This window comes from Saccostrea echinata, unplaced genomic scaffold (assembly GCF_033153115.1).
Source record: "Saccostrea echinata isolate AGI-Se365-2 ecotype Australia unplaced genomic scaffold, CSIRO_AGI_Sech_v1 ptg000030l, whole genome shotgun sequence".
Classification (NCBI taxonomy): domain Eukaryota; kingdom Metazoa; phylum Mollusca; class Bivalvia; order Ostreida; family Ostreidae; genus Saccostrea; species Saccostrea echinata.
The window spans coordinates 33,478,487-33,504,566 of NW_026889779.1; the positions used below are offsets into that span (position 1 = coordinate 33,478,487).

The window sequence follows — 26,080 nt, forward strand, 5'->3', positions numbered from 1 at the left end:
AAATTCAACTAATTTACATGAAAGTATAATATAACTGATTATTTTGCGATATCCCCTATTCATAGGATAGCTGACTTAATTAAGAAATTTAAAAACTGAATTGCTGATATCACGTATCATGCGGATTTCACCAACAGAATAATTATATGATTTCATATATCAGAATTGATGATAACTCTAAAGTAGCAATAGACTCAACAATCAATGTCTTGTCTTTTAAGATTCTACGAATGTAAGGTTAGCAGACTTAACAGACAACAAAGTCAAGGGCAAATGTACCCTTCAAAGTAAAATCAATGACACGGCTTCAGGAAAAAAATGGCTACAATTAATTATCATTTGTAACATAGTATTCTTCAGCTGTTCGTATTGTGATCCCTGATAAGTTTCCAAATGTTGAATTATATATGTCGAAATTGAAGAATAGAACATATGTTAAAATTACAAATCCAAAACACTTAAATTGGTCGTATGACAGAGCATGATTCCGTCGTCAGCATTTAAAAGTCGTCCATGATTCAATGATTCTTTTCATTGATCAACTACTGGCTGGTGCCATTTATGATCAACTATATACTAGCTGGTGCCATTAATGATCACATGAGTTGGAACTTGCCGGTGAAAAATGTCTTCCATCATAATAGTACAAAGGTAACTAAACATTTGCATTAAATTGTTTTACCTCTAAGATAAACAGATCTAAAATTTATTCTTACTTACTTCTGTCTTTATTGTCAGTGAGCCGGATACACAGCATGTATCAGAGTCAGTGTATTTGGGATTGTGTCGTGTGGTGGGGACCTCACAACAAGTCGCCATGAGGAGAGACCTACTAAACATTACAGAGCTATTGTGGAACAGGACAAAGACCAATGATGAGAACACAATTATGACAACTGGAAGTAAGAGAGAGGGATTCCGAATGAAAGGATCAGACGAGGACACCATGTTCTGGCAAAATGACCATCGAGTGATCTGGGAACTGTTTCAGATACAGTTTTACAAAATAGGAAGTCTAAAAGTAATTCTTTCTGACGGTTCTAGAAGTCCCCCAGGATATACTCTGCTCTATTTACTCTCGCCAAGCACATATAAAAAACTACAAGCAGCATGTGTTACAATAAATAACACACTATATTTATCTAGCTCCAGGTACAGACAGGTCATGTGTTCTGCAATAAATCCTAATTCAAAAATTCATGGACCGTGTGGGAGCGGATCTATAGGAACGTTAGAATATGATAATGCTCCCTGTTTTGCCTGTGATTTTTGGCCTCCATCTGCCTCTTCTTGGATAGACAGATGTCTTTCATGGCCAAGTCCTAATACTGTTCATGAAATATTACAAAATGGATGTCATTTTGCACCAATAGGACATAAATCAGGAGATCATGAAATCGACGAATGGAGAATTTCGTTTGCTTTGGCAGAACAAAAGCTCGTGCGCGCAATGGATCACTGTCAATTCTTAACGTACGGTTTGCTTAAATTGTTCTTAAAGGAAGTTATAAACAATGGATTAAGTGATGGGGATACGTCATTGTCTTCCTATCACATGAAGACAGCAGTTTTCTGGGTGATTCAACAAAATACAATGTCCCACTGGTGTCCAAAAAATCTCCTGGAATGTTTCTGGGTCTGCTTTAAACTTATCCTTAAGTGGGTGTATGAGGGGGCCTGTCCTAACTTTTTTATTCCAAAAAATAACATGTTCCTTGGTAAAATATATGGTAAAGCCCAAATTAAATTGTTCACTAGACTGTATGCAATGTATGAAAACGGTGTAAAATTCTCTGTTTTACAAATTGAATCTATCAGGCCGTATGTTATAAATGTTTTTGAAAATCCCACACTATCCATCTGTACAGATGAACAAACTCTGATCTCTGAGATTGAGTTTGATTTAGAACTATTTACTGAAATACGCTTAAATGATGCAATGTTCATATTAAATTTACATCACTGCATGAAATACCTACAAACAGTAGAACAGTTGATACAATCACCTCTAACACAGTTTCAAATTGTCATGCTGCAGAAGCGTACAGCAACATTCCTTCAAAGACTTGCTTTTATTCTACACAACCTAAATAGTACACACCTGAGTACAAACAAACTTATGTATGTTACTTATAAAATGTGTCGTCTTATGTTGATAGTGGCAGCCCACTTAGGGTATGTATCAGACATGCTGTATATTGCTACTTACTTTTATATGACATTTAGATACAAAGAAGCTTTATCTCTTATAGACTTAACAAAGATGAAGTTAGCCCAGCCACATATAATTTATAACAAAAATGTTCAGAAAGAACGGTATACTGAGGCTGTTGGGGGACAGTCATGGTCCACTAAGCTGAGGAGGGCTGTAGCACGTGACATTAAATTTGACAATGAAATAAATTACATCAATGAATTGATACTGGAACAGCAAGCCTGTGTAGAAAACGTTATGCCATCCCTGTGCATCCCACCATTGGTTCAGCTTCATTTCCTTGAGGTTCTGTGCTGCAGACATGTGGATACAATGAGAGCTCAAACAGCCTTACACAATCTACAGGTCTTAGTTCATCAGGATCAGGAGATAAATATTCCTTCACGACTCCGAGACATATCCTGGCAGATTCTGGGGATCTGTGAACAGTTGACAGGGAACCTCCTGGATGCTTTATACTCGTACCAACAATCTTTTAAACAATACCCATATCATGAAATTCAAAAAGTTTCCATTGTAAGAATCATTATAATAATTTTCAGACTTTTAGAGGTTTTTTGATGATGTACTGGTACATAAAGAATCCAGTTTTTGCATTTTCAAGTTTTCTGAAAGAGAAATTACCTAATTTAAAAAAAATTGGGATATTATTGCAAGGATAATTTGGATATTTTTAATGAAACCTAGTCACCAATAGTTAATTGAGAAAATGTAACCATATTAGTATAAATAAAATTGTTTTTGTAACAATTTTAAAAACAGGATTCAGAGGATGACAATCCCTTTATACTTGTCTGTATAGCTTAATTATAAAGAACATATTATCTGTTTATGTATACATCTAAAAATACATATCCTGTCCATTAAGTTTACAATATATTCTAAAGTCATGGGAAATGAAAATTGCCTCGCTGTAAGCGTCAATTCATGTTGGCTATAAGCATGCTTTACTGTATAAGAAAAAATGCTTCTTCTCAAGAACCATTGGACAAGAAAAGTTGAATCTTATGTGAAAATTTCATTACACAATGTAGAAACAAATTTGTTCTTCTTATAAAACTCTACTCCTCCTACAGTTTTGATGCTACAAGTAGACTATACTAGTCTACATATTGTTTGTCAATTTCTTCTTCAATCAAATTTTGTCCTAGCCGTAACTCGACAACCTTTGACATAAAGACTTCAAACTTGGAGCATGGAGAGGTGGTATGGAGGTGGGGCTGAGGCTAAAATATGTTTTGACCTTGTCCTTTTGATAAGGTCAAGGACAATCAAAATATAGTCCAGGTTATAACATGAGAACCCTTTGACATTAGGATTTCAAACTTGTAACAAAGAAAGAAGACATTTACACAAGATGAACTGCACCAAAATTTTAATCTAGACTCTGTTCTTTATTCAAGGTCAAATTGAGAAAAACACCCCCAAACCATAACTTAAGAAACCTTTGACATTAAAACTTCAATCTTGGAACATGGAGAGGTGGTATGGAGAAAGGGTGCATGCCAACAATTTTTTTACCTTGACCCAATTATAAAGTCAAGGTCAATTTTTACATGAAAATATAATTCAGGGCATAAACTGAGAACCCTTTGACATTATGAATTCAAATTTGGAACATGGATAGAAGACACAAGATTTGCTGCATCATTTTTTTTCTTGACCCTTTCTGTATTTAATGTCAAATTAAGAAAAAAGACAACCAGACCATAACTCATGAAATCTTTGACATTAAGACTTTAAACGTCATTGTTCACCCCTCCCTCCCATTTGACCCCCGGGGTGAAAATGAAAATTTCAAAATTTTATTGCACACCTACGGGACACCACCAATCATCTTCCAAAAGATGATTAGACTATTGCATAAAATGTAAGAGGAGTTCTGGGAATCAGGGTCTTTTTGTATTAGAAAACACTTTATTTTCAACCCCCATTTGACCCCTAGGGTGAAAATGAGAATTCTGAAACCTTATTGCACATCTACAGGACACTACTAATCATCTTCCAAAAGATGATTAGGCTACTGCATAAAATGGGGAGTTCTTGGAAACAGGGGTTGGAGAAAAACATCATATTCAACCTCTATTTGACCCCTAGGGTGAAAATGAAAATTCCGTAACCTTATTGCACACCTACAATCTACAGGACACCACCAATCATCTTCCAATAGATGATTAGGCTACTGCATAAAATGTCAGATGAGTTCTGGAAACGAAACCAGGATTTTGTAGAAAAAGACGTCATTTTTTTTACCCCCGTTTCTAAAAGACGAATTAAATTCTGCTTAAAATGTGGGAGTAGTTAGATTAAGAAGAAAGTGTGACAGACGGACGAACGAACAGACCAGGGTAACACCAATATACCCGAACTTTCTTTAGAAAGTGCGGATATAACATTGAAACATCTTTCTCTTTTGGACAATACTCTTTCTGAGAATCTTTTTTTAAAAATGTTTACTTTGTTGATAAGAGAACTTCAAGTTGATCAGTTTCTTCAAATAAATAACTGGAAAAAGTAGGGCAGGTAACATGCAATAAAAATCTAAAACCAACATGTCAACATGATGTTCTAAATTACCTGGTCTCCTGTAGGGTCCTACAAGGCACAGATATAAATTAGGTCAAGGCTACATAACTAGGTCAAGGTGATTAATTAATCTACCGGTAGATTTATAAAGCTAAAGAACTCTTTACTTACTGATGTGTCTACATTGTCAATGTTCATATTCTCTAGATCTAATTCTTTCTCTAGGTCGTCCATTTCTGTTTTACTGGATGTCGGCTCAGGGGGTGGGGCCGCAGATTTCTTTGATGGGGAATAAATTAAACAAGTAGGTGTTATGCTTCTTCAGAGATTTTCTGTTAATAATTTATATTTATTCATAGATTCATCAGCAAACTATGGAGCTTATTTATGTCGACATGCGAGTGAATTATGTTGATGTTCTAATCTTTTACCAATTCATGACTGATTATTACAATAATAAATGTTTTGAATGAATCAAGTTTTGTGTACAGCCATTAACCCAGTATATCTCTACACTTTTTTACTGTCCAATTTACTTAAATCTGTTTATATTTTTTAAAACTTATTGATCTGCCATTTCCAATATACACCACAACAAAATTATGAAATGATCAATTTATGTTCATTGATTTACGATTTCTATTCCGACACAAAACGAAAGTTGAAATAGTTCTGTACTTATAATAGCAGCTGGAACTTCTGAGATTTTGTCTGTAAAAATGGACTCCATGAGACTTTCGCAAAGGTAAGCACTGGTGGATTTAAGGGGGTGGGGCGTGGGGGGCGCACGTTCCCCCCCCCCTTTAAATTTTCAAAGGATAAAATGACTAATATTAATAATGCCATACTTTGGTTTTATAATTAATGGTCAATTAAAAAATGGTAATTTTATTTATAATGACTAAGTATCGGTTTTCTTAAAAATCAAGTCTGAAAACCTTGCATTCTCTCCATAATTATTCAAACCGGAAAACGTCGAGCCGATTTCGTTTGAAGGGTAGACTGCACTTGTCAATTTCCTATCATGATGCAAGGAAAAAATACTGGAATATATAAAGGCTGGTCGAAGGTAAATAAATGAATTTAAAATCAGACGGTTTACGTTCAAACCCGTCCACTGATTGATGTATTTATTTATCAAATGGTGTAACTATGCAGTAATTTACTTGCATAGATACAAGACTTTTTTTCATTACACACATCTCATAATCTTTCCATATAAATGGAATTTAACGTCAGGATATAGGTTAGGATGGTGTAACTTCGACCACCTGGTTAATTTCGACCGTTAGTAGTATAAGAAGCCTGGTCCGCTGGGTGTTTTGGGTCCGGATAGCCTCGCTGGCTGGGTCTTTTGGGTCCGGGTCATTTAGATCCGGCAGGGGCGAAAGATCCGCCCTCCAGATCCTGGATAGGCGGCTCAACTGAGTGCACTTTTTTGCCCCCCCCCCCCGATCCTGGATAGGGGGGTCAACTGAGTGCACTTTTGTTCCCCCAAGATCCTGGATAGGGGGGTCAACCTAGTACACTAGGGGGATATAGGGATATAGGAATTTAGTACACACCCCAAAGGCAAGATATTACGTTTGTACTACGTCTTGGTATCGATTCAAATCTGTTCATTATGACGTCATGGCAATCACAGCAGCAAGCCTCTGTAACCTATTTTCTGAAAACCAATACACACATTGAGTATAAAAAAAAAATTATAACACAGTAAAATTGGAATGATTTATTCAAATTATACATAATTTTACTTTTTCTTCTGTAGTTTCAGTGGCTGCTGCTTCTTCTCTGTCTGGGTGTTAAGGTTTTTCCTCTTGTTGTTCACAGTAATGGGGATTTTTCCCTGGTCTGCCTCCATTCCTAGATTACGAATCTCATTCCTCATCTCTTCTCTAAACTCACGAAGCTCATGCATCACCACTTCTCTAAACTTACGCATATCATTATCAATTTCCTGCATTATCGTGGTCATTTCTTCTAAGATATCACGTATCAAACTTCTTTCGTTAACTCCAATAAGATTCTGTGTCTCTGGTAAGGTTGCAGGTGGATTCATGGAATTTTCCTCTGCCATCTTAAACGTCTGTCTAGTACCAAGTGTTAACTGAAGACTGATCCTTATACTCCCGGCTCTGCTTTATATACCCTTGGGGGAAATCGTGTGCAAAAATATGTTTTACTTACATTTTTTTGTACGTCTTGTGTTCGTCTTGGCAGCGATTCAAATCTTTATTGTGACGTCATACCATTCATTCACAGCCTCTCCAGCTACATGTTTTGACACACCAAAAACCAACATGGTTTGTACAATGAAAAATAGTAACACTGAATTTTTTAAGTTTTAATATACGCCTTTTATTAAATCATTTCACTGGTTTATTTAATAGATACTGGGTATAGACTTGGATCTCTGGTAAGTTTGACTTACTTTTCTTTACATTTTCTATGAAGGTCATCTATGCATTTAGCCATGATTACTGTGTATTTCTTAATGTGACCTGATGCTTTAACATTCATGTAAACACTGCCATATTTGTTTAAAATATACTAGGGGTCCTCAATAATGTTCATATTAATTCATTTGGCATGGAAATAAGAAGTATTGATATAATCTCATAATTCCTGATTTTGGTATGCATTAACCATGATCACTGTGTATTTCTTAATGTGACCTGATGTTTTTTAACATTAATATAAACACTGCCATGTTTGTCTAAAATATACTAGGAGTCCTCAAAATGTTCATAACATAAGTCCTTTGGCGTGAAAATAAGAAATTTTGATATAATCTCATAATTCCTTATGTTGAACCAACATTCTAAATATTCTTGAGAGCAGGGTCATAGCATCTTACAAAATCCAGACTGTTGTCAATAAATTGGTATGAATAATGCAATTTATAATAATTGTGTACATGCTTTTACCAAAAAAAGTGACATTCTCAGTTGTTTTATCATATCTCTATGAAACTTTAATCACAGTGACCTAATATTAATCACTCAGATCATATTTTGCCTTTTATGCAATTATATCTTATTTTATATAGATCTGTTTTATTAAACATGCATAATTTCTTGTTTTATGTGTTACTCATACTTGAAAGTTTCATTTACCAATACTAAAATATCCCTGTGAAACAGAAATGGACCAAGCTCAAATTATTAAATATCAAAATCTCTGTAAATTAACTCATATGTATCCCCCTTCTTTTTTCTTTTTTTACCTCATGCAGTCAGTGATTTCAAAAATCTACGTGTAAAATATATATTGAGTCAGTGCATTGTAAGTAAATGATCCTTGTTTGAACACCCTGGGTATTCTTTCTTACTAAATGGTGACCAAAGGGATATTAGGAATGTAATAAGACTTTTGAAAGTAAACCAAAAAAAAATACAAAAGAGAAAGATTCTTAGTAATTGACTTTTGTTTCGATTCTGTATAGCATATACTTACACAGAAAACCCTAGTATTTAGAAAAATGTAAGTAATTTTTTTAGTCCAAAATTCATAACGTCAAAGGTATGACGCTTCAACTTTTCTATTAGAAACTATGTCATTTTCACTTTCGTTTCTAAGTAATGAATTGGTTTTTCAGAAACTGTGTAGTTACTACGTGCTTGTATTTTTTTTTTTTTTTACATATTGTACAGACAGGTATCATTTAAGAAAAGTGAATCTGCTATTTATAAAAAGTCACTTAATGCTTAAATGGTTTCTCTGATAATAATGTTAATGTGATATATATTAGGTATTTGTAACTTTTAGTTATATATAAATAACATGTAAAATGCATGTGCTTTTCTCTTGTGGTGTAATTTTAAATATTTATAAATATTTTCATGATTATTTTTACCTTGTATTTAAACATGCATTTTTCATGCCATATTAATACAATGGTTTTATTTCTACAGTCATCAACATAAAAGATATTTGTTTCTATCAGTTTAACCAGTTAATCAGCACTCTATGAAGTTGATCCTGGCTACTCTTCCTTTGGAAATACTCAGTTACTTCTTCTATGTGATTGTTAAAATCAGGTAAATTATATCATAATAATTAATTTCACAGAGATACATGTAATTTTGTTTTTTGCTACACATGTTTATATATATTTTAAAATTGAATTGATAAGTAAAAGATATGATTTTGTAAATTAATATCATAGTTGGTAAATATAGCGAGTTTTATCTCCAAGTGCTGATGAATTTCTGAATTTTCCATTTACTATTGACATTATATTTCAAGGAAAGAAGACATTAATGTGGGCCACCAGCATTGACAGTGATTTCACCTTTATATGTGGGATATGGCTGCTTCAACAGAGTACACATTTGGGGTTAAATCTGGAAAAACCCAAGTCTATGGAATAAGGAGGAAAAAAGGGGGTCGTGTGCAAAAATCAACACCTTCAGTCTTGCTTAGCATGCGCTAACGTTTTACCTATGTTTGGCTGTACGTCTTGGGTACATCTTGGGTACGTTATCTGTACGTCTTGGCAGTAATTCAAATCACAGCTACCTATGCATTGTGACGTCATACACTGTATAAATACAGCATTCTTCCGACGTTGAGCTCATTCCATTGTCAGTTCTTTTCCCCTGAACATGGATTTTGACAGTGCCATGAAAAGAAACTTACATAGTATCCAACTTATGAAATGGAGAACACGGGAGAAAGAATTAGAAAGAATTATTTCTCGACAGAGAACGAGAGAATTAGTTCTCAGGAAAAAAAAATGCAAGACTGGTAGAAAGATTAAAGAGAGCCAAAGCCAACCGACACCAACACCTACAGGTTTTAAGGAATGTACCTGAAGAAGAAGAATCATCCCCATCACCACCCCATTCACCACCACCACCGAAACCAAAAACCATTTCCCAGTATTACCAAGTGAGACTCAATCAGGCCCGGCATTCCAGAAAATTTAAAGCTAAAGAAGATGTCTACAGTGTGAATTTTAAAGAATTTCCAGAGGAGGAAAACAGAGGCTTTGTTCGGCGATTATTTAGAGACATGCTACAAAATGTCAAATATCAAATGCAGTGTAACCCTAACGATTATGTACGCCTGAACATTCACCACCCTTCTCTGGATTCCGACATTTGGTACGAGTTTACTCAATGTAAACATTTTAACGAGGACCTCATTTTAAACAAAATAGAAGCCGTGCAACAATCCAAGAAAGATTTTAAACTGGGAGACGGCGCTATGGAATTCAACATGTTTCACGTCAAATATCCAGAAGGCAGTGGGGGACAGAATACCAAGCACCTGATGGTCAATAAGGGGAATTTTAAGAAAGGGAAACGATCCATCCTTCAGATCCACAATCCTAGGGATGTGTTGTGTTTACCCCGAGCCATTGTAGTCACCCGGTTACACAGTCAAAAACCGGAAAATCCAGAGAGTTTACCCGATTGGGAAAAATCATGGAAACGCATGAGATTAGGAGATTCTCAATCCTCAGACCAGAAAAACGAAGCCCTAGCTCTCATGGAACAAGCCGGCTGCGATATCCATCAGCCTTGTGGACCCGAAGAATGGGGAAAATTACAACAGATGTTAGCCCCTCGCTATCGACTGAAAATATATCAGTTCAAGTCCATCTCCTCTAAACTCAGTTTGGAGCCCTTTTATAAAGGCTGCGGAGATGGAACTTGTTTAAATATTCTGTTAGACGACCATCATTACGATGCCATTTTGTCTATGCCAGGTGTGACGGGCAATCAATACTATTGTGATCATTGCGATCTGGGGTACAGGAACATTACAGACCATCGTACCAAGTGTCCTTACCGCTGTTCATTTTGTTTAACGGACACTCCCTGCCCTCCAGACGGGAGCCACATTCAATGTAGCCAGTGCCAGGGATTTTTTCAGAGCAGAACTTGCTACGAAAACCATTTACGGCCTCACAGTAAGAATACGGCCACAACGGTATGCAGTTTAATGGGACGATGCGAGCATTGTGAGAAATGGATGCCTATAAACGATTACTCCCTCATCATCATTGCGTAGGACAGAAACAATGTAAGATCTGTAAGAAAACTGTAGACACGGATCATCAGTGCTACGTTCAACTGATGCCTGAGAAAAAGAAAAAGAAAGGCAAAGAGACATTACAGTTTTGCATTTATTTCGATTTCGAATGTACACAGGAAAACGGCATCCACGTCCCTAATTTATGTGTGGCACACCGCGTATGTCAACATTGCGGGCACTTACCCATAGAAGATCCCTGTCCTCACTGTCGACACATGGGACCCCGTCAACACGTGTTTAAAGGGCCAGATACCTTAAAACACTTCATGGACTGGTTATTACAGCCCGACACAGGGAATAAGAATTCCGCCTTATTACACGACTAGGCCATCATCATTGCCCACAATTTCAAAGGATATGACGGACAGTTCATTTTAAATTACCTGGTGCATTCCGCCTGCATGAAACCTACGGTCATCATGAACGGCAGTAAAATATTATCCATGCAAATCTGCGGATTGAAATTCATCGACTCTTATAATTTTTTACCTTTTGCTCTGTCTAAAATGCCCTCTGCTTTCGGATTCACCGAACTGAAAAAAGGGTATTTCCCTCACTTTTTTTAATACAGAACAGAACCAGAATTATGTGGGGCCTTATCCACCGGCAGCTTTCTACAATCCGGACGACATGTCTATAAGTGGACGACAGGCTTTTTATCAATGGTACGAACAACAAGCCGGAAAAGTGTTTGATTTCCAGAAGGAATTTTTAGACTATTGTGTTTCAGACGTCGATATTTTACGACGATGCTGTGCTCAGTTTAAAGCCACCCTCAAGAGCTCGGTCAATGTAGACCCCTTCCAGGAATCCATCACTTTTGCCAGTGCGGCCAATTTAGCTTACCGTCGAGGATTCATGCCCGAAGATACCATTGCCATCATTCCCAACATGGGGTATCAGCCTGCGCGTCAATATTCCGCCAAAGCCTGTCGGTGGCTAACCTGGATGAGTCACCAGAGCGGATCTATCATACGACATGCTAGAAACGGGGGAGAAGTCAAGATCGGAACTTATACTGTAGATGGATACCAGGAAGCTACTCGCACCGTCTACGAATTTTACGGATGCTATTGGCACGGATGCCCTACCTGCTATCCGAATCTACAGACCGAAACTCATCCTCACCGGACACAATTTACTTACCAGGAATTACACGAGGAAACTTTAAGGAGGAATACGGTCTTAGAGGAAATGGGGTACTCCGTACATAGTATCTGGGAACACGATTTCGATCAACAAGTACAAAGAGATGTGGCATTACAGAATTATTTACGACACCTGGACATTCCAGATCCTTTGAACCCCCGAGAAGCTCTGTACGGAGGCCGAACGAATGCTACAAGATTGTATTGTGAGGAGGGGGACATGAGATACGTGGACGTCTGTTCCTTATACCCTTACGTGTTAAAACACAGACCTTTTCCTTTGGGCCATCCTCAGATCATTACAGACCAGTTCCAGTACCTGAGAACTTATTTCGGGCTCATTCACTGTCGGGTCTTACCACCCCGAGGCCTCTATCACCCCGTTTTACCTTATCGCACGTGAGGCAAGTTATTATTTCCATTATGTCGAACCTGTGCGGAACGACAGGACTCTACTTCTAAACATCGATGTCAACACACAGACCAGGAACGCAGTCTTACAGGTACTTGGGTGACTACAGAATTACATAAAGCCCTAGACATGGGATATACTTTAGAGCGGATTTAAGAGGTTTGGCATTTTCCAGAAAGCAGTAAAGATTTATTCAGATCTTACATCGATACCTTCTTAAAGATCAAACAGGAAGCGTCTGGATTCCCACCTGATTGTCAGACGGAGGAACAGAAACTAGATTACATTCGAAAGTAATAGAAAGAGAAGGCATTAGAATGGACCTGTTAAGTATAGAAAAAAATCCGGTGCGAAGAACGATAGCCAAACTCTTTAAATTGCTTGTGGGGAAAATTCGCTCAACGCCTGTTATTACCTAAAACTCGATACTAGACCGAAGAAGAGGAATTACAGCAACTCTTACAAGATTCGACCATTGACATCAAAGGGATAGAACTCTTAGAAAATAAAGAGCAGGCAGAATCGGACATGATGCTGGTGAATTATCAAGAGAAACAGGAATTTGTAGAAGAGTGTCCCTTCGGAAACGTGGTACTGGCCTGTTTCACTACCGCTCATGCCCGATTACACCTCTACGAGACTTTACAACCTTTAGGAAATCGGGTCCTTTATTTCGATACGGACAGTATCATATACCAAAATAAGGAGGGACAATTTAATCCTACCCTTGGCAACAGTTTAGGAGAATGGACCGACGAATTAGACGGGGACCACATTATCAAATTCATGTCAGGAGGCCCCAAAAATTATGCTTACCTCACATCCAAGGGAAATTCCGTGTGTAAAGTCAAAGGATTGACTCTTAATTATCGGGCCTCCAATATCGTGTCACCAGAGACATTAGAAAAAATGCTCAAGAAAGAAATTGATGAAATCCAAGTCTCGTATCCCTACAAAATACAGAGGACTCGTCAACATGAAGTCAAGACAGTACCTTTAGAAAAACAATATAGAATTGTCTATGATAAGAGACAGATCATGAATGATTATAATACTTTACCCTATGGTTATTAAAAGCATGCTGTATTTCAAAATGTGTTGTTGTTATTGGGGAAAACCCCAAAGATGAGGTTTATAAGGGGGGGAAACAACAATTAAATCTTCAGTCATGGCTGTTCATTCTAGGGAGCCACAGGGACTTCCTCATCACCCCAGCTATGCTCTGCTCTTAAAGAGAGAAGCTACTTTTGATGATAAATGGCCCGAGTCTTTAAAAGGGATTATTACCTGACAATGCCAAAGCGGGATTTTATTACAGGGGATGGAGTGATTGCACAAAATGTTTTCATTGTGGTTTGACTTTAACCATCTGGAATCCTACAGACAATCCTTATGTAGAACATGCTTATTATAGCCCTAATTGTCCTTACATCAATATTATTAAAGGACGAGAGTGGGTGATGATGGAGTTCATTGAGGAATTACTCCGGCACGGATACAAACCTTCACCTCATATCAAACCTCTACTAGACCAAACCTCCACAGAGATTCAGGCTACAGGAAAATGTCACATTTGTTTAGAGGAAGAATTACAAATCGCTTTACTCCCTTGTGGACACGTATGTTGCTGTGCTTTGTTTGCTCCCACCTTCCGGTATTGTCCCATCTGTGGAGCCGATATGAAGAGAACTCAGCGTATATTTCTGTGTTAACTATAAATATAACCCTGAAACAACATTTCCCATCATTTGTCAAATGCAACCCGACGAGACATGATTTTTATTAAATATAATCTCCTTATCAAAATCATGAAAAGTGGACTTTATCAATTGATCAAACAGTAATATAACAGTAATCATCTCCTTCAACGCTATGTATCTTTGTATATTTTGGATGAAATTCGGTGTATTAAACAAAATAAGAAAAATGACAGCTTGCAAACCATAGGACCATGGGTTACATAGTCATCTGAGTACCATAATCCATCACTGTTTGGGTGTAGAGTTTATTTGCAACCTTTATTATGTTCATGTCATATACAATGCTTTTTCTTTCAATGGTTTAAGACCAAGCCAAGGAAAAATAAAAATTCTGGATATATTGGTTGGATACATTACATGGGATAGCAGAAAGCCAGGTAACCTTTGATCTGTTAACATGAAAAAATAATATTTTTCATTAAATCATCATACAGCCAATATATTTTATCTGTCTACCAACCAAAGAAAAAAGAAAAAAAAACATGCTAAATAAAATTTTCAGGAGTGAAGCAATATAACCCCTTTTCTTCAATGTGGCAAGAAAAAGGTTTGGGATGTAGGGTTTCTTAGGTATTATACAGCTAAACTTCGAAATCTCGAACACGGATATCTCGAATACCCCGGATATGTCGAAGTAAGACCGCGGTCCCGACGAAATTTGCTTTATTAATGATTAAAATAAACCTCTCTATGTCGAACACGGTAATGTCGAATACCCCGGTTATCTCGAAGTAAAATTGTGTACCCATTCATTAAAATCACATGCGTTATCTCGAAGTTAGGATAATTTTCCGCTCTGATGATCAAGTCAGTTAGGTAAACTGAACGCTCTATTGATAACAGCCACCTGTCTGTCACGCACGGGTTACCTGGGTACCTTTGATCAACAGATAATAGCGCGATAATTATACGAGGTGTATATATGGCTTACCTTGATTTTAATTATGCAAGCCAAAGGTTGTGTGTATGAGTCTTATGCATACGCGTGGATGACACGTTAATTGTTTTGTGGCTGGGGTACGTTTATCTTGATAATCGCTATTTAATGCTATGTGTTATATGCGCGCTTGCATAGTTTATGCATCTGAAAGCGAAAATTATAAACATCAACGTGAAACAAAATTCTGTAATTTGATGCAGTTGAATTTATTTTTCCAATATGAGCCCGCAGAATTTACAATCGTCAGTGAACACCATCATGTGAGCGTGTGTCGCAGTGAAAACTTGTGCTATAGGGGCTGTAATTCAGCGTTGTTCTGTAGTTAGACAAAAGTGCATGTTTCTTCCTTTGCATTTGATTTTATTATGGTAAAATATTTTCTTTCTTTTAACTGATTATACATGTATGAACATGTTTTTTCCAATAAAAAAGAATGTATATTTCGTTTGCGTTATTCTGACAGCCACCGCTTTTAAATTTACAATGCATAGACGATATCCGGTTATGTATACATGAGAAACAATGCTATCGGTTGACTTGCCGAGTTGGTAGAAGGATTATACTTCTGTGCATATTATACAAAGTTTTTATTTTGTGAATTAAGAGGATGTAAAAATCTTTTTAATGCCAAAATACTTGTACATGTTTATTAAAGAAATCGTATGCAGAATTTCAAACAAGAAGGAATTTGACATGTTTCTACTATTAAGTGCATGTTCACTGCACTAAGTTTATTTGAAGTTCATTAGAATTATAACCCTCGATATGTCGAACCCCCGGATATCTCGAAGTTCATCAGCGGTCCCGTCAACTTCGAGATAACGAAGTTTAACTGTATTTTGGTTGCATGAAATTGAGGCATATGCAGATCATTGATATTTTTTTTATGTGATATTTAATGTTACAGGCTCGCTCCGTGATCGGAAGGTCGTGAGTTCGAATCTCGGCCGCGACTAAGTCGATAAAAAATGGGTAGCAACTGTTCCTTCGCCATGCGCTCGGCACTTTGAAGTGAAAGTTGCGGGTCCTTCGGATGAGACCTTAAAAACCGAGGCCCCGTGTCACGGCAGGCGTTGGCACGATAAAGATCCCTCACTGCTCAATGGCCCTGAGTGCCGAGTAAAGGTCAAAATTTGAAGCCCTTCACCGGTATATGGTGACGTCTCTATATGAGTGAAAAATTCTCGAATGGGACGTAAAACAACATACAATCAATTAATGTTACAGGGACCATGAATCATGATATGCAAGTCTCACCCATTATAGGCTGGATGGCTAGTCATGCATTGTATATAGGATTTAAAATGGTACCTTTCAGGATAACATCATAATGCTGCAGCTGTGATAATGAGAAACATGATGGAATGCATGTATTTTACCCAAACATCTAACTTTAAGCCTCCTACTTGCGTGCATTTGAAACATTAACTTTCTAAGCCTCCAGTATATGCATGTGTTTGTGCTCCATTATTTTAAAATTTTACAGGCAATAATATGCTGACATTGAATCTATCAAACATAACTGGTTTAAATAATGTTTGCAGGTGTCAAAATGCTCCAATACAAAATGCAATTACTATGGAAATTCAATAAAAATATAGAATTGAATAACTGAAAGTGTTTTTGCACTACTAACTGATGTAGATTAAATGCAGAGGAAATTAACTGCTATAGCAAATACCATTGTATAAGATTCATCGCCCCTCTGATAAGAGAAATAACTCAAATTGGGATAAATGGATATTATACCTTTATAGAATTGTCAAAAGGTGATTTGTGTCAAATTTTACCCCACAAGGTATGCTGAAATTGTGTGCAATTTGGTCATAAATGAGTTTTCTTTTGAAAAATCATAACCATTAAAGCAAAATTTTATGTGAATAAGCAGAGGGGAGATGAACCTTAAACATCATTTTCTTTGTCATACTAGCTTTCATAAGCAGGGATGGGGTCAATTACATACGAAAGTAATTAATAAAATTACAATTACTTGCCCAAAACCTTCAATTAAATTACCATTACAAGGATTTTGATATGTAATTGATTAAATTACAATTAATTTGCGAATGTAATTAATTAAATTACAAATTACATTTTTAAGAAAATAGTCATGAACGTTCCTTTCATATCAGATACAGATGTAACCTTCTTCTTTTTTCTTTTTTTTTTTTTTTACATGTTTTAATTGTTCATGATATTTTCAAATATAGCGTCCCCTAACCTAACCTACATCTATCAGGTTCGAAGGTTTTTTCCTGTCACACTGAAAAAAACTTTCCACTGGAGCATATTTGACAGGAATAGATAGATACTGACTAGTATCAAGTTTACTCATGTTTTTACCTAGTTAATTCATGTGTTACAAAATTTGATGTCATTTTAAAACTTTCTGATATATTTATGTAAAACAATGGATGCATTTTGCCTTGATGGTTCCTTTTCAGCATTCTAAACTATCTCAAAATGTTGGTATTTGACATATTGTATGTCAAACTACCATAAATACAAAGTCAAAATATATGATAAATATCTATTAAAAATCAGTATCAATATGTTCATGACATTAGGGCACTAATTAGCACCTGTTAATCACTTCTAACACAAGTTATAAACACATACATGTATGGCAAACAAAAGATTAGAAGCCATTGGACTAGGTATTTTAACTGTCAATTCATAAACAACTTGATCATAATCATTAATTTTATTTGTAAATTAAACACAGGGAGATTATTTTGATGCAGAAGTTTTTTTAAAAAAAAATAATAAGAGGAAACAGCAATTCACTAAAAAGGGAAAATATGTAATTTCCTTTTAAATAAAAATAACCATCAAAATATTTTGTCCAAAATGTCAGTTAAGCTCTCTTGAATAGTGTGTAGGTGGGAAGGGGGAGCTATTTTTCGTTCATTAAACATCGGTGTAATTGAATGTAATTGAAAAGTAATTGTGAAATACATGCAATTTCTTGAAATTAATTAAATTACAATTACATGTAGTTGAAAATTTGTCTTATTACACATTACTTTCAATTACATCGAAATTTGAAATTAATTACTGTCAATTACCATTACACATTACCATTACCCCATCCCTGTTCATAAGTATTCTAAATAAATAAAGTATTCTCAAATAGTAATTTATAGTGTATTGACTTTTACACATACAAATACATTTCAAACAAAAACACAATAGATGGCCTATGCCAAACACTCTTGTAATGAAATGGTTACATATGTAATAGGCATTAAAGAGGCTGGGGGGTTGTGGCCATTTTTAGACTATATTGATCTCCTTTAGAAGAAGAGCTCCATATGAAGATATAGAAAATGATCAAATTTTAAAACTAAAATTTTTGAAAATTTTCTTTGCCAAATGATAGTTGACAGCTTAAGATATCATATCTAAAAAATTAAGTTAAATCTGGTGGTTAATTTGTTGACCCCCCAGCCTCCTTAAACAAGTCATGTACACCTTTAGCATAAGTATACAAGATTCTTTAAAACAAACCATTTTACATACACAGTATAACCACTTTCAAAGTTAAAAAAAGTTATTTCATTAAATTGTATATTTGCAAAATTAAAAAAAAATCTGTGGTTTTTAGGGTAGACTTAAAATAACTGTTCACCTGAAACATAAAATTTACAAGTCATCTCTTTGAACTTGTTTTCTTTTGGAATAATAAATATATCTATAAACAAACATTCAAACAGAAGCAAATGCATGTCATATCTTTTCAAAAATCTTTAAGAAATTTTATGATAAATACAGTCAAACCCTGATACTCGTAACTAGATCATGGCTGAACTGTAAAATGATTTTCAGACCTCCAGTGTGTCCTCTTATACAATTATAGACCTGTTTACCACAAAACAAAGTGTAAAATATATAAAAATTAGCATGGGTTGACTATACATTTGTCAAAAATGCATCCAAACCTAACATGTGGAATATGCCGGAAAAGAGATTTTAAAAATGAACATGGACTCAAAATTCACATGTCCAGAATGCACCCTCAGGAAAGTATATGTACTTCATGAGGATTGAAAGAAACAGAACTTTATTTAAGAGAATAGGCACAGCATAGAATCGGCAGCAAAGATAGAAAAGATGAAAAGAGTTCTTACAATGCAAAGAGAAACTCCAAGAACCAAAGATTGGACTTTCAACTACCCAAAATCCATATGTAAATGTAATGTAAATGTGTAAATAACAAAGTGTTCAATAAAGATGGTTATCTTGTTCCCGAATCTTTTAAAGTAAAGATGTTCCAATTTTTGAAAAAGTGTATTGCAAGTCCAGATTCCATGAAGCCAGAAGAACCATAAGTAAGTTTTTTTTATCTTCCATCGAAAGTTTCTGCCCATTCAAATATTGTTTTTGTTGTTCACTGTTTTTATAAGGGTATTTTTGTGGGCTTTGAATTTTAATGTCTAAATCCTTTATTTAAATATCCACTTTTTAAAAGAAGTATTCATATTGTTCTCTCTGATTCTTAACTTTCCTTATTACAAAGTTTTCTTTAATGAAAGAGTTTCATCAAAGAAAAATTACACTCTTTCTCTCTCTCCTCAGGAAAACTGCATCTTCCCGAAAGTCCGGCTTTCGCTGTGCTTTATATAATTATGACTTGCAAGGTTGTGTTAAACCACCAATCGACATTGATCAAGTTTATCCATTAAAATAGATGGATTGTCCCCGAACTCCATGCCAATTGGCTAAGTGATGATCATGCTAGAAAGACAATGAAATGTTTACACGAAGACGTTTCCAGGGGGTAAGAAGGATATAACTTACATATTTTGTTATTATTTAAGATTATTATAACAGTAAGCTTTTCTGCTTTTGATTAAAAAAAATACTATTCTGACACATATCATACTTTTAATACTATACTAGTATGTCTCTGTTCAGAAAAATTGAAATCAATAGAACATAGCATTCCATATAAAAAAAAAAAATGAACCCTGTTAGAAATTTAAAGATATTTTCGTGTACCAATACATTATATTAAACGAGACAATCTTTTTCTTTCACTGTGATGCAAAACCCTCTCCTACATATAACAAGCAGATGAAGAACTTCTTTGGAGGTTGTCATTTTCACATGCCGATAAGAAACTAATTCACCAGGCTGAAGATACTGACAACGGTGTCTAAAATACAATCATTAAAATTCTAAAGAAAAATAAAGGAAAATATCAAAACCGAAAGTCCAGGAATTGAAAAAAAATTCTACAGTTATCATCTAAAGATGTTTATGCTTGGATTTTTTTTTTTATAAACACAAAGACCTCTCTGAGACAAATAAGGAACTTTTGCTCAATCAAAATTTCAGAGAACTTGTGAAATGTCTGCAAGGGGGAGAAATTAAGAACTATTTCATTCAAAATGACAGTATTTTGGAATATATACCGGAGATAGAAAAACACTTGTGTCGGAAAAATTCAATGGAAAAAATTGATTGGTCAGGAAATATTGACCATGAGGATTTTAAAAGTGGTCTGAAAGCTTAGTTTTATTTTTAATTGTAACACGTAAGGTACATGAAGGATTGTTTAATGGATGCAAAATATCGTATAAATTGTTTATATACTTTATAGCCATTTTACATATTAATGTTGTATATTCTTCGACATTAATATTATATAATATGCATATTAACTAGTACCTATGCATACTTATGGATATACTTATAGGCTTACCAATGATACTAAAAAGAGTTTACAGATATAAAGTGTTGGATTAAAATGAGGAAACCTACTTAAAATCTCTGCTTTGAGCAGAGTTCACTATATACACAAATAATGCAATGAAATTGATATTTTATGGGGATAATTCTTTTGTTACCTGTGATTGAGAATGCATAATTGAGTTCTTTATTTAAGCTCTTTTGCATTCAGTGATATATTATAGAAGGAACAGGGAATTTCTTAAATAACTCCTTACAAATCAAAATTCTCTCAGAGTTCCTTATAAGAAGTTTTAGTGTAACAGAAACCCCATTGACCTTTGACGTGAAAAATCAATAGAGGTGATAAGATATACATGGCCAACATGTATATTAAGCCCATCAAGCAAAAGTGCTTAGACAACATAGGTATAGCAGAAAATCTGATGATCTTTGACCTGAATGAGTGTTGTCAAATTGTTGTTTACATAGGCAAATAAATTGTAGATAAAACACAATAGATGCCCTATGCCGAACACCCCTGTAATGAAATTATTACATAATTATGTAATATGCATAACACCTCATGTACAACTTTAGCATAAGTATACAAGATTTCTAGCAAACCACTTTACACAGTACTGTGTACAACTACTTTCTGAAGTTATGAAAAATTTCGATCAAAATGTATTAATGCAAAAATAAATGTCAGGGTAGACTTTAATCAAAGTACTGAAAGCACTCATGAGAATTGAACATTGTGTTTGTTTGTTGTTTAACGTTCCTCTCAAGAATTTTTCACTCAAATGGAGAAGCCACCACTTGCCGGTGGAGGGCTGCAAATTTTGTCCTATACTCGGCACTCACGGCCATTGAGCAGTAAGGGATCTTTTTCGTGTCAGTATCTACTGCGACACGGGACCTCGGTTTATGTGGTATCATCCGAAGGACCGATCTCCACGTCCCGCAGCTGATTCGAACCCGCGACGTAAGGATCAGCTCCTTACTCCGCGACTCTAGAGCAGACACTCTAACCACTGCGCCACGCGGGCGACGAACATTCCGAAAATTCAGTTAAAAGTGATATCACTGGGAGTGGGGGTGTAGTGAAGAATGTTATTATGATTTTAGATACAAATCAACTGTTGCATATTTTTATAGTGTTAAAACACAAAACATTAGATATTATTTCAATAGCATATAAGGAAAGACCCATTGACAACAACACTCATCTGAGTAGCTTAAGCCGTGCTATTCTTTTTGATTTTTTCAAAAGATTTTCCCTTTTCTTCTTCCCATGAAAAAATGTGACCCCATAATTTGACCCAAACTTAGCTCTAAAGGGTCTCTGAATGCACACAACATGGGCATGCTTTAAAATCAATTTGATAAACAATGTCTTGCAGTTATGATTAAGATTTTTTTCCTGAATGCATGCATTCAAATTTAGTCTCAGCTGTAGCCATTTCTAACCCAAAATCCATAATTAAAAAAAATTGAATCCACACAACATAGAAATGTTTGCATATTAATGGTTCTTGAGAAGTTTTTATCAATTTTTCCTCCAAAAATATTCCATATAAAACTTTGGTGCACTGTTGAGGCACCATCCTACCTCTGGGGGCCATGAATTGAACACTCTAGAATCTGCATTATGTCAGAAAACTTGAACATAAGTCTCATCTTTTCTGGCCCAGTTATTCTGAAGTCTGACGACACCTTCCACAAATGTCTGATTTTGCATGTCTTCGTAATATACCAAAATCTTTCATAATTATCAATATCTTCTGATATCAAAACAGTTTTTAAATTGTCTGGAAAAAATATATGACCCAAAAATTGTGATTTGAGCAATTCAAGTAATTTCCTGTAAGATTATGTAGGAAATACCATCCTGAATTCTGTATCTTGCACAAATGCCTGGTAAAGTACTCTAATATTTTGTGAGGAGGTTTCTTAAAGAAAGAGAAATTCAATATCAAATTATATATTTTTGAAGAACGTGTCGTCTGATCTTAATAGGAGGATTGTGAAAGATTTGTTCATACATAGTCTAATGTAAAACTTTGATCCCCTATTGTGACCCCATTCAAACCCCTCCAAATCATCTATTCTTGTAAATTAATAAATTTTACAAATAAACTCCGAAACGCCTGCACCCGCAAACTATATTTAGATTTGATTCAAATAGTAATTATCGTAAATGTAATTAAATATCCACTTTCGTTTTAGATCAACATCCGTGAAATAGAAAAGAAAGAGAGCACGGTGGTGGTTAGCAATTTTTAATAAACTGACAACATGCAATCGTTTGTTTTATTTTTTTATCAAACGTAACATCTTGAAAGAGTTTCTAGAACATCATACGGCATCGAACCCGGTGTTTAATAGGAAAACGAGGGATTTATTATTTAATTCATGAAACATGAATATAAAAACGCTTTGAAAGCACCATGGCAAAGAACCTGCAGTATAATATGTATAATACAACAGGTATCACTCATACAAACTTGCAACCAATTAATTTTAAATGAATATTGTTTAAATACGAAATAAAGTGGTGCATTCTAATTAGTTTCACATTTTTTTAAATACGGCATTTACCGTTTGTATTTAATATTAGACTTGTACATAAGGCTTGAAAAGCAAATTTTTACATAAATTAAAGCTGCTTCTGGCCACTGCTCTTCTCTTGTGTACCGATTACGTCAAAATATTCAGTTCCACAATTAACTCCTAATATGCACTCGTAAAATCTCATGTTTACGACTGAAGCGAAAATATCATAGTTAGTGCTAATGTGCTTTATCAGCAGTCGTATTTATTGTCGTACGACAAAAAAAAAAAAAAAAAAAAAAAAAAAAAAAAAAAAAAAAAAACCTTCCAGTTTTTTTTTCTCTTGAACAGATGCGTACTAGAATGTATAATTGTCCGAAAGTAAGAAACTTTTACACTGTAAATGAATGATGATGGTAAATCATAATTTTCTGAGATTAAAGTGATCGGATCATAAAGCTTAAAATATGCATGTTCGATTCTTTTATCCTTAATGGAAATTGTAACAGAGCACCCGAAGTACACTTTGTATATGCAACAGGAACAGGTATCAATAATAAAGTTGCTAAATTGAAAAGTGAAAATGTCAATCAAATTGGCATTTTTCATGTACTTAAAAAACAAAATTAAAAAAACAAAACAAAATAAGGGGGGTGGGAGACATATATCTACTTCTACGTCTATATAGTAATTGCGTGAATAACGTATTTCTTCCTGCTATAAGACTGTAACTAATCAATCGGCAGAAACTATCAGATATATTATTGGAATTGTTCCGTCACTAGTGCTAAGAGTTCAATTTTCCGCGCTAGACAAAAAAAATATGAATTCATTGCTTGTGAGCTAGTTTTTACTGCGCGTCAAAAAGGTTTCGTGTCATCGTAAGATATTTCCCTTCTTGTGCAGAGTTGTCGTACTTTTCCCTCTTAGTGTTTACAGGTGACGCTGTGCCACAAACGAGGTCCTTTACGACAATTTTCAACCTTTTTTGCATATATATCAATATTAATTTGATCGAAATCTAATATTCAAAGTAAGTTTAATACAATATCATTGCATTTACTTACACGTTAATTATCTAAATTAGATAAGTTCCAAAAAATTACACGGATTATTTTATGGCGGATTTTTACAGAAGTATCTATCAAATAAACTGAAGGTCACTATATAATCAATACAAATTACTGCGCATTAAAAGTGCGTGATGACCAAGGGAGATTGAACATAGTTCAACTCCCAAAACTGTCTACCTAAAGCACATGTAGAATATTACAAATACTCAAATGAACAGTAAAAAGATTTTCAAGAATTTCAAGTGTTGTGCCCTGTTAAAGAATTATTACCATGTAACAAAGATGCAGCTCTCATAATTTGATTACAACAGAAATGATAAAGTCATGACAGGACTCGCCAGTTAATTTGTTGGAGTCTCTATTAATTGTTTTGTGAATACGAACTGTGCATGTTGAAAGAGACTTCCTTTCTATGGAGTGTTCATGTGAAATTAAATTATTTTGACTTTGACTTTATAATGAAGATCTCAAAATCTATAGGAGTCTTCCTTATATCTATCTATCTATCTATCTATCTATCTATCTATCTATGAATGTGTGGAAATTACCAGAGTTGCTGTACTGTACATGTACCACTTGAATAATAGTCATACATGTATGAACAGTCTTGACCCTTTTCCCTTGACCTTAGTTCAAAACATTTATTATTCTTACCGGCCTTTATCTATGTAGTGATAAAAAGATTTTACATGAAAAAGAATTCCAAGGTATTGCATGCCAATAGTCATTTAAATAATCTTGACCATTGTGAGTAGTATAGTGAGGGACATTTCGTGCTAATTTGAGGAGCCACCAAATTTGAGGAGGCTACGATAGATCACGGAAGTGTATTATACCAGGATAACAAGATCAGGAAGTCAAAAATCGGATATGAATAGATCAATAACACGAAAGTTTTAATCCTTTTAACAACTTAATCCATTCATCAATACATATAGAAGTAATATTTACATATTAAAATACTTTGATAAAATGATAATTTTCGTAGGGACCATTTCGACAGATGTCGTGTAATGTTTAATCTTCGGGTTTATAAGAACAAGTTTCATTGAATTAATTTGTTAATGTGTATTCCGAGAGTATGTCAGTATGAAGTGTAATAAAGTCGGAGGAAAATATATTTGCTATATGTTCTGATAAGAGGAGTCAAATTTGATATTTTCTTTGTAAAAAAAGATTCTACCCGATTACTCTGGATTAATATAATGCAATGAAAAAGATTGTAAGATTTGTAGGTGATGATACAATAATTAACGTTCCTTATGAGGATCGTAAGGGAAAATGGATGTTAATGACTGTGGACAGATGTCGTTTTCAGAGACGGATCGATAATCTATCACAAATCCTCGAACCAATACTTGAGAAACATTTAGTTTTATATAGATTAAGATACTCGTTCAAACGTTTAACGATAAAACAATATTTAATTGAACTACATAGAATTCCGTAATTCAGTTCCATTACAAATGAAATAAATAAAAGTCAGAATAAACCCCAATATTAAGAAGAGTTTTCCATTTAAGGTATATTTAAAATACATGCTAGATCAAAAATATTTAAAAGATGTGTATCAATGCAGTAAACATGATTCGGAAAGGATTAATGTTCATGAGTAATGTGCGATTGTATCTTATTATTTCACATCCTTGTTTGATTAAAATCAAACTTAATTATTACACGTTTCATTTGACAAACTTCCGTTTGGTCATTATTATACATGTATAAGATG

At 34.8% G+C, this 26,080-nt stretch overlaps 1 protein-coding gene across 1 annotated transcript; it reads left to right on the forward strand.

The window, feature by feature from the left end:
* The first annotated feature begins 625 nt into the window (after nt 1-625).
* LOC133197058 (uncharacterized) lies at nt 626-2,786 on the forward strand. The gene is made up of 2 exons (XM_061332898.1): nt 626-651; nt 739-2,786. The coding sequence occupies exons 1-2, from the start codon at nt 626-628 to the stop codon at nt 2,774-2,776; spliced, it is 2,064 nt and encodes a 687-aa protein (XP_061188882.1). The 3' UTR covers nt 2,777-2,786.
* The last annotated feature ends 23,294 nt before the right edge of the window (nt 2,787-26,080 follow it).

What these genes read in the sequence shown, in the direction of transcription:
- LOC133197058 (XM_061332898.1), top strand. Translation starts at nt 626, where the DNA reads ATGTCTTCCATCATAATAGTACAAAG. An exon ending in TCCATCATAATAGTACAAAG is followed by an intron (nt 652 to 738) that starts GTAACTAAACAT and finishes CTTTATTGTCAG; the next exon opens with TGAGCCGGATACACAGCATG.